At 35.3% G+C, this 14,251-nt stretch overlaps 1 protein-coding gene across 1 annotated transcript in view; it reads left to right on the forward strand.

Annotated features, from left to right (window-relative positions):
• Positions 1-12,834, forward strand: part of LOC150094907 (arylsulfatase B-like) — a 50,709-nt gene extending 37,875 nt beyond the window's left edge. The window contains exons 6-9 of the mRNA XM_090411393.1: positions 4,190-4,316; positions 4,988-5,284; positions 9,889-10,349; positions 12,443-12,834. Coding sequence (XP_090267519.1) covers positions 4,190-4,316; positions 4,988-5,284; positions 9,889-10,349; positions 12,443-12,598 — 1,041 coding nt within the window. The 3' untranslated portion in view covers positions 12,599-12,834. The remainder of the gene's footprint in view (positions 1-4,189; positions 4,317-4,987; positions 5,285-9,888; positions 10,350-12,442) is intronic.
• Positions 12,835-14,251: the final 1,417 nt, after the last annotated feature.

Consider the following 14,251-nt stretch of genomic DNA (forward strand, 5'->3'; position numbering starts at 1 on the left):
GTCGCCAGTTAACGACCAGCCCCTAGTGGACTGAGATAACTCTACAGACTATCACGTTGTCAGCAGAAAGGAGTGCAAGGAGTCGCTAGCTGTAGAACCTGAAATAATACCTCAACCCTTGGAAAGAACAGCTCCAATAGACAGCACAACCTGATGAAAGAATAGAGACCGATTTCAGGCCACAACCCAAAGAGAGGATTCCACCAGTAATTTTAAGAACAAAAGAAAAATGGTCTTTAATTACAGAGACGATGAAGAATGCAAACATCAAATTTACATCAGCCAAGAGTACAGATAAAGGAATCCGGATTCAACCAGAAGGAACTTCGGACTACCGCCAGCTCACCAGACTTATGGATGAACTGAAAGTCCCATATCACAAGTTTCACCTTAAGAGTGAAAAAAATCTAAAAGTGGTCATCAGAGGTCTGGCTGAAATCATATCAGCTGAAGAAATAGCTACTGACCTCAGATCACAAGGCCTAGAGCCAATTAAGATATCGCGCATGTACCGAGCAGACAAGCGTCCCATGCCTCTGATCTTAGTCGAGATCAGTAAAGACCATAGAGAAATTTACGACCTTAAAATAGTCTGCAGCTTAGTCATCAAGACCGAATCTCTCAGCAGAAAGGCTTCAGCTGGTCAATGTCATCGCTGCCAAAAATATGGGCATGCACAAAAACTATGTAAAGCGGATTACAAGTGCGGTGACAACCATCCCTCGCACACTTGCGTCAAACCGCGAACCACGCCCGCTAAGTGTGCAAACTGTGGCGGCCCACACCCAGCCAACTACAAGGGATGTTCATTCCATCCATCTAACCTGCAGAAGGCTGGAGAAGCACTACCCTCGTCCATTCAGAAGCGAACTACACCAGAAATCAGAATGCGGGCTGTTACTCCCGAGGAATCATAAGCACCTGCGGTCTCTACAAGTAACAAACATCCTGCAACCAAAGCCCCGCAGCAATCCTAGCTGCTACTCTAGGAGAGATGTTAACGGCCTTTAGCAAAACAAATCCCAATCAGGCCGACACCAGCAAATTCCTCAAAAACACACAAGTCATCTTCTCCATGATTAATGGATAACACGGTTACCATAGCTAACTCAATACAGATTGCATATTGGAATGCTAACGGACTAAACAACAACCTCCTAGAACTAAAAGAATTTGCTGAAAGATATAAGATAGACATCCTTTTAGTCAACGAGACGCACCTTCGTCCTTGCGACAACCCCAAAATTAGGTACTACACACTAGTTAGGGCAAACAGGCTCAATGCCAGAGGGGGCGGAACGGCTATATTTGTTAAAAAAAGCATAAGATACAATGAGATCAAGAAACCAACAACTACAAACCTGGAAGAAACTGGAATTGAAATACACACCAACAACACAGGTAGTCTAAAACTCTATTCAGTCTACAACCCTCCAGGCAAACCACTCCTAGCCTCAGACCTCTCCCAGCTCCTTGACACAAACGAAGCAACAATAGTGGCGGGAGACCTAACGCAAAACATCCCGCATGGAACAGTAGAAACACCAATAATAATGGGAAGAGCCTACACAAATTCGCTATGACAAGAAACATCACCATAGCAGGTCCTGTTAAACCAACACACTACAGACCACTGGGCAAACCTGACGTGCTGAATATAGCCATTTTCAGGAACACTCCACACCAGTTCCAGTTACAAGTTATTAATGAGCTTAGCTCCGACCACAATCCAGTTCAGCCTAGGTGGGGAAGCAGAAACCATCCCCGGACAATCCTATACAAATCTCAAGAAGCTCAACGCAACTCTCTGCAACATCACAGGCCCTGTCCCAACCATCTCATCACCCAAAGAAGTAGACATAGCGATCAATAAACTTGAAAGCACAATACAAACTGGCCTTGCAACAGCCTCCACCGTTACCGCTCCAGCTCAAACTAACCTGCTCCCAGAAGAGATTCTAAAGCTTATCCGCAACAAAAACAGGATCAGACGTCGATACCATGCAACACTATCACCCCAGGATAAACAAGAGCTTAACAGGTCAACAAACCTACTCCGATTTGCAATCAAAGACCACAAGAATCAACTATGGGAGAGGAAACTAAGCTTCTTAAACACTGTAGATAACTCATTATGGAAAATGACTAAAGCCTTTCGCAGTGATCACCCCAACATACAACCAATCCATGGAGAAAGTGGTATAGTCTACCGAGATGATGAAAAAGCAGAAGCTTTTGCAGACACCTTGGAGCTGCAATTTCAACCAAACTACACTCATGCGGACTTGGGCTTCATTGAAAAAATCCACAGGCAAGTACGCTATGCACTTCATCATACCACCAGCCGTGACAACACAAGCTATACTACGCCAAAGGAAACATACCAAATCAAGAACTTCAACTACAGAAAAGCACCAGGTCCTGATCAGATTTCAAACAAAATTATAAAAGCACTCCCTCACAAAACAATAATGCATCTAGTGGCTATTATCAATGCGATGCTAAGACTCAACTACTTCCCCACTCGCTGGAAGCAGGCAGATATAATCCTCGTCCACAAACCGGGGAAAGCACCTCAGTTCCCCCAGAATTACAGACCTATCACCCTCTTGTTAGGCCTTGGAAAAATCGCTTAAAAAGTAATACTAAAACATCTACAAAACGAAACGGATAATCTAGACCTAATCCCGAAAGAACAATTTGGTTTTCGAACTTGTCACTGCACAACTCTACAAATCCACAGACTTATAGAATACATAACTATAGTATTTAATTGGAAACAACATACAGGTGCAATCTTCCTAGATGTGGCGAAAGCCTTCGATAAAGTGTGGCACAAAGGCCTCATCCACAAACATATAACTGCAAAATACTCACTAAACCTCATCCAAATCATAGATTCTTACCTGAAAGACCGAAAATTTCAAGTGAAACTCCGCTCAGATCCACTACAAGAAGTATCACAGCAGGTATCCCGCAAGGCTCCCTATTATCGCCGCTGCACTTCAACATTTTTATCTCAGACGTCCCAAGCACAGCATCAACCACCATGGCTTTCTATGCAGACGACATGGCGATACTGACCAGATCGCTCAGACCATACCTAGCCACACAATGACTACAACACGCAGCAACGAATCTTGAAAAATGGTTTCGGAAATGGAGAATTGACGTCAATGTAGACAAAAGCCATACTATTTACAAGGAAGAAAGCAAACCATCACGGAGAAGTCGCGATGTTCAATACTGATATGCCATGGCAAAAAGAGGTAAAATACCTGGGAATCAAACTAGATAACCATCTCAGCTTCAATTCTCACATCTCTCATGCCTGCAACAAAGCTAACCCAGCAATAGCTCAACTCTACCCTCTACTCAACCATAGAAGCAAAGTCAGTCCAGAAAACAAACTAAGAATATACAAAGCAATCATCAGACCCATACTAACTTACGGTTCACCAGCGTGGAGCCACACTTCACCTAGCAACATCAAAACATTACAAATAATTCAAACCAAATGCCTTTGAATGGTCTTCGATGCCGCATGGTTTGTAAGGAACACTCTCCTCCACTAAAACGGAAACCTGCCAAACATACCTACGTTTCTCCTCCAGATAGCAACCAAGTACTTTGCTCAGGCATCACTCCATCCCAACCTACTCATTCGTGAGCCACAAGATTACGATGAAAAAGACAGATGGAAACATAAACGCCCAAAGGCGGCCCTGATCGCAGATTGAAATATTTCTACACAGCCCTAATTAGGGAGAGCCAAGTGCTCAAAACTTTCTTTCTTTAAACAATTAAAAAATACCGATTACGGGATAAAAATCCAAGGGGTTGATGTCCATCCAGCCATAGAAGTTAACGGTAATTTTATTTCAGGAATAATAATTTATTTCAGTCATTAAAACCGTTTCTTTTTCACATTAAATGTCTTGAAAGCTGTCGTACATCTTTCGTATTTCTAATATGGATGACGAAGCAATTTAAATTAATCAATTGCTAGACCGACGTCAGTATCCATGACAGTTAACTGTACTTATTAATGCAGAAAATTGCGCGAATTAATTAGCTTACTACTGCTGATTCTGTCTTTAACTCTTTAAATATGTGCATGCTCACCAGTGTCATTCCTATTATTTACTGAAAAAAATTAATAAGTTTCTATGTGATTTATTTTGAACAGCCGATGTTCCTGTATGTCTCTCACCAAGCTGTACACGTAGGAAATGCATACATGAGGCTGCAAGCTCCTCCAGAGTATTTAGGAAAATTCTGTAACATTTCAAATCCAAATAGAACGATCTTTGCAGGTGAGTGTCAAATACTTAGCGCATGGTATTATAATTATTAGACAAAGTCCATAATAGTATTTCTCGAATGTTATCTATTTTTTTTTTTGGATATATATATTTAAAATATTTTTATTTGTCATGTCGTACCATCATTTTTTATTTTATATGATGATGATGATGATGATGAAAAAGTTCTAATCGGAGATTAGAATGTAATCTCTCATTGGTGTACTGAGATGGAGTTTAGAAAATGAAAAAAGTCGAGTTTCCTAAAGACTAACTCAAATTTGTGTGTGTGTGTGTGTGTGTGTGTGTGTGTGTGTGTGTGTGTGTGTGTGTGTGTGTGTGTGTGTGTGTGTGTGTGTGTGTGTGTGTGTGTGTGTGTGTGTGTGTGTCCCCTAAATATTATATTGAAAATGAAAACATATGCAATGATATGTAGTAGTATATAATTCCAATTAATTCTTTCTGTTGCTCGTAAACGAATGTAAATCCTGAGATACTGTTTACACTGTGCACTGCTACATATTGACTATTTGTAGACACGCGCTGTCATTCCGCACTATAGTTTACTAGCCCTATTAAGAGTCAGTCATGAATAGTGGAAGAGCATTGTTATTATTCAGAGACACTGTATGAACATGATAATCTGTGCAAGATGCTATATTTTCAATTCTGTTCTTTTTTAGGTGTAGTTACTGCCTTGGATGATTCTGTAGGAGCAATATTTAAAAGTCTGGACGATAATGGCTATTTAAACAATTCAGTCATTATCTTTACAACAGACAATGGAGCACCAATCTACGGTTTTTGGGATTCTGCTGGTTCAAATTGGCCACTAAGAGGCGGAAAAATAACATATTGGCAAGGAGGTGTCAGAGGAGCTAGTTTTGTTTGGAGTCCGTTGTTGAACAATGCCGAAGGTCGAATATCCCACCAGATGATGCATATTACGGATTGGATGCCAACTATCTTCTCACTTGCTGGTAAATTACATCTAGAAGCAAGCAGTTAAATATAATCTAATTCCATATTTTCATTTTTATTTCAGATTTTGCATTGAGATTTTTATATTAGATTTTCTTTGATAATTTTTTTTTACATATCGAATGAAGAATAACCACACCGTGTATCTCATAATTAAAATAGGCAGTTCACTAGAACAATACATTTCTAATAATTACTTTTAAGAAAGATTTATAATAATAATGATCATTTAAAAAGTTACATCAGGTATAATATGTTGAAACTAAATATTACAAATCACTTTGATAAGCTCTTATCGAGTGGTTAATAACGATGATCTTAAAATTAATACCGATACTTCATCTTAACAGATAATATAGAACAATCTGACTATAAAATAGCATGAAACGAATTACAGGGATATCCAAAACTGTAGCTGTAGTTTAGCCAAAAAATGTTGCAGTAACAAATTTTTTATACAATATATTATTTTGGTTACGAACTTTAATAAACTTATTTTTTTAAAAAAATGCAGCATTTTTATTATACGTTTGGATAAATTATTGATGGAGTACGGTAGCACTTGATGCGGTTGGAGATGAATCTGCTGCTTCTCTTGAAAAGAATTAAAAACAGAATAATTAGAGCTATAGCCATTACTGATTTTTTTTCGGATATTCAACTAGTTTAAAATTCTTTATATTTTGCTAATACAAAAAAAAAAAAAAAAATCTTTGTATAGTTCTGTACTACTTGCGCGCGAAATACCATTGTAAATTTTTCTGTTATGCAATGCATATTTGGGCTGTGGTGAGCGCAAAAACTTTCTGGCTAGCGTCAAAGGCAAACAAATCTTTCATAATTCATTTGGTTGCTTAGCAACAAGCAGTTACAGAAAAAAAATTTTCTGTAACTGCTTGTTGAACAATCGTTTTTTTTTTTTTAGAAAAAAAAAGATTGTTCTGCTATTTTGTGCTCTCACATGAAACGATCATTGATACGGTCATGGTCATTTCATAATAGTATAATGATGCCTACATTTATACTTCTATGACCCTTGTTTGCACAAATTGTATAGTTCATTCACTAGTCTATTCATTTTTGCTATTTTTCGTGGTACATATTTTTTTTTATCGAAACCTATTGGTCTTTATATTAGCACATATATTATTATTATTATTATTATTATTATTATTATTACGCACAGTTCATCATACCATGCCTTAAATATATTCACCATTACTAAAAATCGATGGTATTCGTTTATGCATGCTTAGATAAATAACAAAAATGGAAAATTAAATATAATTTCGTGTCAAGTATAATTTACTTTCTTTTAAATTAAAGAAAATACTAAAAGTCTTCGAAATATTTAAGAATAAAGCTAAATGCTATAGACACCATAAATGCACTAACTTCCCTAGTTATCAAATTCGACTATTCGATTGATTTTTTTTTTTTTTTTTTTTTTTAATAAATGAATCCAGGCAAACTTAATTCACTAACTGTAACTTCATTAATACCATCTGAATAGTTAACATGATTTTTCGAACAGATCTGGTAGCTCTTAGAAATTTTTTTTTTCAGGTAGCCTTGCATTATGCATATAATACAATAATATTTATTTATTATTATAAATATTTGTATACAGTTTTAAATATTAAGAATAACCGGTTGAACAATTTTACAATTTTTGTAGAGAAAAATACTATACTATTTTTAACGTCAGAATCCAAAATATAGATCACTTGCATATAAACACAAAATTTTAATTCCCTATGAGTTCTCTTTAGCAGCCACAGATAATGAAGCTAGGGTATTGTATCATGCGCTCAATAAATATTTTTAATGAATTAAATGGTACTTGATTTAACAGGTACCTGTTCCTGTTACTAAAACAGGTATTAAATTAAACAGGTACTTGCACCAATTCCAAGTTCACGACACAGAGCAATAATGCTGCAAATTTTCCCACCAGTCTTACCTAAGGAGATCCCACTTTAAAGCTTTAATTTTTTATTTTTTTTTTTAAAGCTAACTGGAAACAGTTCTCAAGAGAATATGTTAGACGGCTGCTACCAGACACATCTCAAGGTTTTATAGAACAGAACGTGGAAATATATGAAAGATATTGTGACCTATATGATAAAAATCCGTTTTCATAAACAATTGAAGCAGGAGAGGAACTTATAGCAGCATTGTCTATAATGGGCAGAGAAAAGTAAAAATACCTAAAGATTACATTGAAAAAGTTAGGGATTCAGAAAACAAGCTTCGAAGTACCATTTACTAAAGAGAACCTAGAAAATGTTCTAAACTCCTTAAAGTCAGGAAAATCCACCGGTACAGATCATATTGGAAACTATACCCTAAGGAATCTGAGAGAAAACGCAATAGAGTAGTTGTTAGAATTTTTCAGCCTTTGTTGAAAATTTGCCCAGCATATGGTGGCAAACAAAAGTAATGTCCTGAAACCGGGTAAACCTGCTGACGATTCAAAGAACTCAACGCTGAAGCTGTATGAGAGGTTAATTTTGAATGGATTAAGTCCAGACACGGAGAAAATGCTGATAAAAGAACAGACAAGATTCAGACCAGGAAGATCATGTACCGGACAAGAATTAAACTTAACACAGTTTATTAGTTTATTGAGGACGGTTTTGAAAGGGGGGGGGGGGTTAGCAATAGGAGCCGTATTTATAGATTTGACAAGTACATGATATGTGCTTGTATGCTACACTAAATCTCGGAAGGTTTATAACCAAAATTTATAGCATTTATATCGGTTAGTGGAGGCGTTTAGGTTGCTGCTGTTTCAAGAAAAAAGGAGAAGATGGAGTATCTAGAAAAATGATCTACCCCCCAAGGGAGTGTGCTCTATCCCCTGCTCTTCAATATATATATACTAACAACTAACCCATAAACCCACAGTCAAGAATCTTCTTATATGCATATGACTGGGCTATAGCTTATCAAGCAAAATCCTTTGATAACATTGAGTAGCAGCTCGCACAAGAATAAGAAGCCCTTACAGTTTATTATAAGGAAAATGAACTGAAACGAAATCCTAGTAAAACCCAAATGTGTCTTTTCCATCTGAATACTAGGGAGGCGAGGAGAGAGTTGAATATAGAATAGAATGGTGTGAAATTGGTCAATTATATAACTTGCCTAGGTGTTACACTAGATAGGACCTTAAATTATAAGTGACATATAGAGAAGACAGTAGCTAAAACTCAAACATGCAGTGGCGTAGCTAGAGGGGGGGGGGGAGGAGGTCCTCCCCGGGCGACACTTTGAACCTTTTTGAAATTTTAAAGTTAATTCTAAAATACAGTTTCGAGAACTCAGTTCCAAATATTGTAAGCGTTGCTAGTTGTGAGAGGAGTTTTTCTAAATAAAATTGATTAAGAATTACCTAGGTTACTATGAAATAGACTTCGCCAATGTCATCGATGATTTTGCTGACAGAAAAGCAAGAAATATAACATTTTAGAATGTTGAAATTAACGTTTTACTTCAACAATAAACATAGTGTTTTAATTTATTTCCCTCTAGGTCGTTTTGACTTTTTGTAGTATTTTTGGTGTGTATTGAGAGGGGCGGCAAACTCAAGGACCGGCCCGGGTGGCAATAGCTCTAGCTACACCACTGCAAAACATGTTATAATATTCTGCGCCGATTAACATAATCTCGGCAGGGTGCAAGTCCACAAGTACTGCCATCTTCTGCACTGTCACTTTGCTTTTCGACAGCCGAGTATGCTAGCCCTATTTGGGAAAAGTCATCACGTCAAAATTATTGACAAGGTTATTAGTGAAACATGTCGGCACATTACCGACTGCCTTAAGCCTTCAAAAATTGACCATCTATGCTCACTGTCTGGTATTGCACCTCCTCATATCGGAAGGACAATACAGAGTAGATAGGAGCGGAAACAACAACTATATGTAGTTGTTGTTTCCGATAATTTCGATAATATATGTACCTGAGAAGATTTAATGCTGTATAATGAAACAACTTTAAAGTATATTAATCACTGGATGAGTGAAATTTGATATTTTATGTTTTACGAAATATTTTATGCAACTACAATATCTCTTATGTTACTCTTGTTTTTTCAAATGTCTATTCTTTTAAATGCATGCTTTTAATCATATATATATATATATATATATATATATATATATATATATATATATATATATATATTTTTTTTTTTTTTATGAAAAAAAAAAATGTTTAGTGTTTTTTCTTTTATAATGTCACCTGAAGAAGGCTGTTACAGGCCGAAACTAGTAGTGTGTTTATATTAAAACCTTTTTAATTAAATCTCGGTTCTAGTCATTCAATTTTTTTCATAAAACTATGTATGTTAACCGAGTCAATGATCATTCTGTCATATATATATATATATATATATATATATATATATATATATATATATATATATATATATATATACTCTTACGTTTTCTGTAGTTCGCCCAAGAACTATAAATAAAAATGAATTAAATCTTTGCATTTTTTAGAGACAATTTATTTAAACATTTTATCGTTACCTCTTTTAAATTACTCTCCTTTTCTGTATGCACATACTGATAGTTTTTTCCCCATCTTACAGGAGGTAATGTGAATGATCTTGGTGATATTGACGGAATAGATATGTGGGAGACGCTACGAGATAATCTACCTTCTAAACGAAAAGAGGTCCTTATCAATGTTGATCCAGTTTCTGGGACATCAGCTTTGATCGATGGGGACTTTAAATACATCAATGGAACGGCTAATAATGGGCGATTTGACAGCTGGTACGGACCAACAGGTCGTACGAAAATCACCTGTGAAAATGGAGAATTAGAGAAATGGATTTGGAGTCAAGGCTCGGTTGTGGGAGAAATACTTTCCAAGAGGGGAAGACAATTTCCCCCCAAGAAATGTCATTGTCAAAAAGGAGCACAAGTAGAATGTGGGAAAATACCTAAAGCTGCTCTAAGCAACTGCATGCCTCACAAAGCTCCTTGTTTATATAATATCACCGCAGATCCATGCGAATATTACAACATAGCAAAGCACCATCCGAAGGTAAGTGTCTCTTCCTTTTGCCAGCATAAAAGGTCTGTTTAAAATACCTGGATTGATGCGATTACAACGAATAAGATACAGGATTAGGAGTTTAGGCTTCTTCTTCAGCGATATACTTTGTCCATCATTTTTGCTATTTCGTTAACAAGAATTTTGTCGTTATTTTTGAACAAAACTGGGTGTTTCCCCCTCATGCTTTCATTAAATTGTATGTTCAGTACTTTCAGATATCGTAAAAATTGCTACTAAACAAAACGGCAACATTAACCCACCACACGGCATGGAATTTCAAGAGAGTCCTATGGCTTACCTTGGTCTGGACAGTTTTCTTCATTATAATGATTGTGTCGTTTACATAGAAAAATGCACCCAATCTGGATATTTTTAAACAGAGCTCGTATCTGAGTATACAAGTGGACTTCACGAATTTACAGTTGTCATGGTTATAATAATAATAATTAATAAATTCAGTATAATAATAGCTCACTTCATTTTGAAATTGAATACAAGAAAGAGATCATCCAGATTGGATTGATCCTCACAATAAACAATCATTGTGATGACAAAAAGATCATTCAGTACGAATTCGCTATGAAACAGAATATGTAAAAAGAAAAAGAAAATACTATTACAAACAGACTTAATTGATGAGTGGATGATAACAAGAACGATAGGACATTTCTTTTTTTGAACGAGAAAGAAAAAAGATCTAATCCAAAAATTTACCGCTCACTAATTTGCCTGCCAATAGTATTAAAATCATACTTGGACTTCTAGCAAGTTCATTTGGTCAGCATTTACTTGATAAATCATTCAGAGAAGTTGAGTCGCTGCTTAATAGTCCGATGTCAGGAATGGCTTACGTACAGACGATATGATACTTACTGCTCAAGAACAATCATTACAAACGAATATAGTGAAGGGATAGATTGAAAAAAAAATCAGTCATGGTGCTGAGTTAAAGAAGAAACAGTGGGTCATCTGATTCGTTCTTATAGCAAGATTGCTGAGATTATAAACAAAGGTATGATCGGGTTAGAGAAGCTGGAGCCGATATAGAAAATATGGTTTTCCCAACTTGTAAAATTCCTTGGAAACATCCAATTGAAAAAAAAAGTTAGTGAAAAATGAATATGTAAAGGTATAATGGGATTTTAAAATTCAGACCGATTGACATCCCGAACACAATCTGCCTGATATCATTGTAGTCATACAAAAGGGTTTATTGACTATCCATTACCAGGAGAAAGAAGATCAGAAAAGTCCATGAAAAATTAACCATGTATAGAGACCTGGAGATTAAAATTAAAGAAATTTGGAACAAAAAAGGCAGCAACAGTTCCAGTTGTCATAGAAACGCTAGGAGCAACACCAATATGATTTATAAAACAACTGGAAATTCAGTGTTTGTATTTATTGGGCGGAGTGTTTCCATGTGTATAATGAATAATTTGATAAATTCGAATAATTTGTATTGCAGACTTAGCAATAAATTGTACTTCTACAATGATTAAGATTTTATATAAAATGTTTTTAATTTAAATTATCTATTTTAATTAATTAGTTTTTAATGTGGAAACGTTAGTCAAAATTTACCTACCAGATAATTTTCATTTAATAAAATAGACTTTGTTGTAAGTTTCATTTTCTTCTTCAAAGAAGAAGAAAATGAAAAAACAAAGAAAGAAAAAAAACAAAGGACAAAAGAAAAGATGTATAACTTAAGTAAATGAGAGGGCATCGAAGTGTTTCCCATAGCCTTTTAGTAGCTTTATGTATGAGAATTATTTAAAACGATGATTCTCTGTAAAGCAGTAATGCATCCCAGGAAGCTATTGCAAGGGTGTGTCATCCAGGGAAGTTACAAGAGACTCTGAAAAGATTTTTCAACTAATAGTCGACTCATTTACCATTCAACTAATAGTCGACTCTACTATATTGACTTTTGCTACAGAAACCACTATACTAGATTCAGATTTTTCGTATTTTTAAAAAATCGTGTATGGATGTTCTGATCACTGATCCTTTTTATATTTATTATTAGTTTTAATGAGTTTTTTAAAATTAAATACGTATTTCTGTATTTTAAACAGATCATGAAATCCATGAAGATGAAGATCAAAAACTACACAAGTTTATCAATGGCTCCGCAATTAGCAGCTGACGATATACAATCCGACCCAATGAGACACAATTTTACCTTAACGACTTGGATGGATGAGCCACCTGTCAAAGCGTGTCCGAAGTGAAAGTTTGCATGCAGAAAAGATGTCCAAACGGATCTTCACTGCACAAAGATGAATAATATAAAAACCGTTGCACAGATCAATTACTTTCGATAAATATTGTTTTAAAATTAGCTTAACAAAACAAACAACAGCAGCGCCACCTATAAGAATGTTATTGAACTCTGATTTATTTTCTAACGTCAGACATGTCAGGCTAGTAGAATAAATTCACCTAAAAATCGATGTTTTTTCCTTTATTCTTTGAGTTTTCATTAATCACTCTAGCAAGACACACAAACACTTTGAAATACAGACGTTGAATATCCCAATTAATATCTAAAGCGTATTATAATCATTTAGGCAAGTTTTGATCCTTATTTTAACCTTATCTTAAGAAAAAAAAGAAATTAAAAATAGATCATCTTATATATAATAATATGTTCTTAGAAAACACAAAAAAGAAATGAATTATTTTTGAAAAAACCTAAAGTTTTATTTGAATATATTAATACTACGTTTTCGTAACTTGCTAACAATAGAATAATATTTCTTACGCAGACGTAGGGCTAATGTACGAATTGTTGTATGTGGTGTAATTTGTTCCCCATTAAACCCCTTGGAAAAAAGCACTAAGAAATATAACAATCGAGAATATATCCTCTAAAGAAACATATATAGCAAAAATAACAAGAAATGAAAAAATAGACCTTAAACGTCTCTGAAACTTGGGAAGCTTTTCCTTTGCAGTCAGAATAATTCTATTTTGAAAAAACAATCATTGTCCTCTCCAATAATGCGCATAGTCACCACACTACCAGATGCTTCAATAAGCAAATGCTCTACAGTGGAAAGCAAAATTTTCCGTATTACTGAAATTAACAGAAGGAAGAAATATCGGAATATTTATTAAGCAAAACTAAAGCCGACATACGAACAGAATATTGTCCACATCGAAACTATAGGTGCCGAAATATTCATCAAAGAAATGAATTCAGACAATACATGTAACAATAGGAAGAAAGATCTAAGTATTGCAACATGATGAAAAACCTAGATTTAAAGTCTTTAAATAATGCAGCTACTTTACAGCAAAATAATACACTGAATGGGCAAAACATACTAGTCAGTACAATGGATGTAATCACATGGGCGTTCTGTGTTGGAATTTTTACACAGGATGAAGAAATGAAACATTCAGAAATAGTATTAATCAACGCGTAAACGGCTTACATATAAGGAGGAAGAATCTCCCATAACATCCAAGCAAATCATGAAATGCTCATTTAACCCACGTCTCTATTAATAACATATCAAACATGCTACTCCACCAAACACTAACTGAGATATGATGTAATGAGTGTATGCTAGCCTAGTTGGGCATAGATTCGAATCCTGTTATAACATTGTGTTTATGACACTCTTTCACGCTCAACAGTGATTTAATTAGTCATATGTAGTCGTTTTAAATTGCTAAATATTTATTTACAAATATTGGGAATTTTTAAAAACTGAATCGAACAATTCTGTCTCAAATAAGAAAGGAATTGTTGCTCTCATAAAACAAACTGGCCGAAAATGAACACCAGTTTGTCAGACCACAAATAGTTTGTTACACTATTCAAACACTAACAGTTTGTTATTAGAGGAGAACAGTTTTAAAACTGTGACAGGCAG

The sequence above is a fragment of the Typopeltis vanoorti genome, chromosome 21, assembly GCF_054136105.1.
Source record: "Typopeltis vanoorti isolate ZY-2024b chromosome 21, IOZ_Tvanoo_1.0, whole genome shotgun sequence".
Taxonomy (NCBI): domain Eukaryota; kingdom Metazoa; phylum Arthropoda; class Arachnida; order Uropygi; family Thelyphonidae; genus Typopeltis; species Typopeltis vanoorti.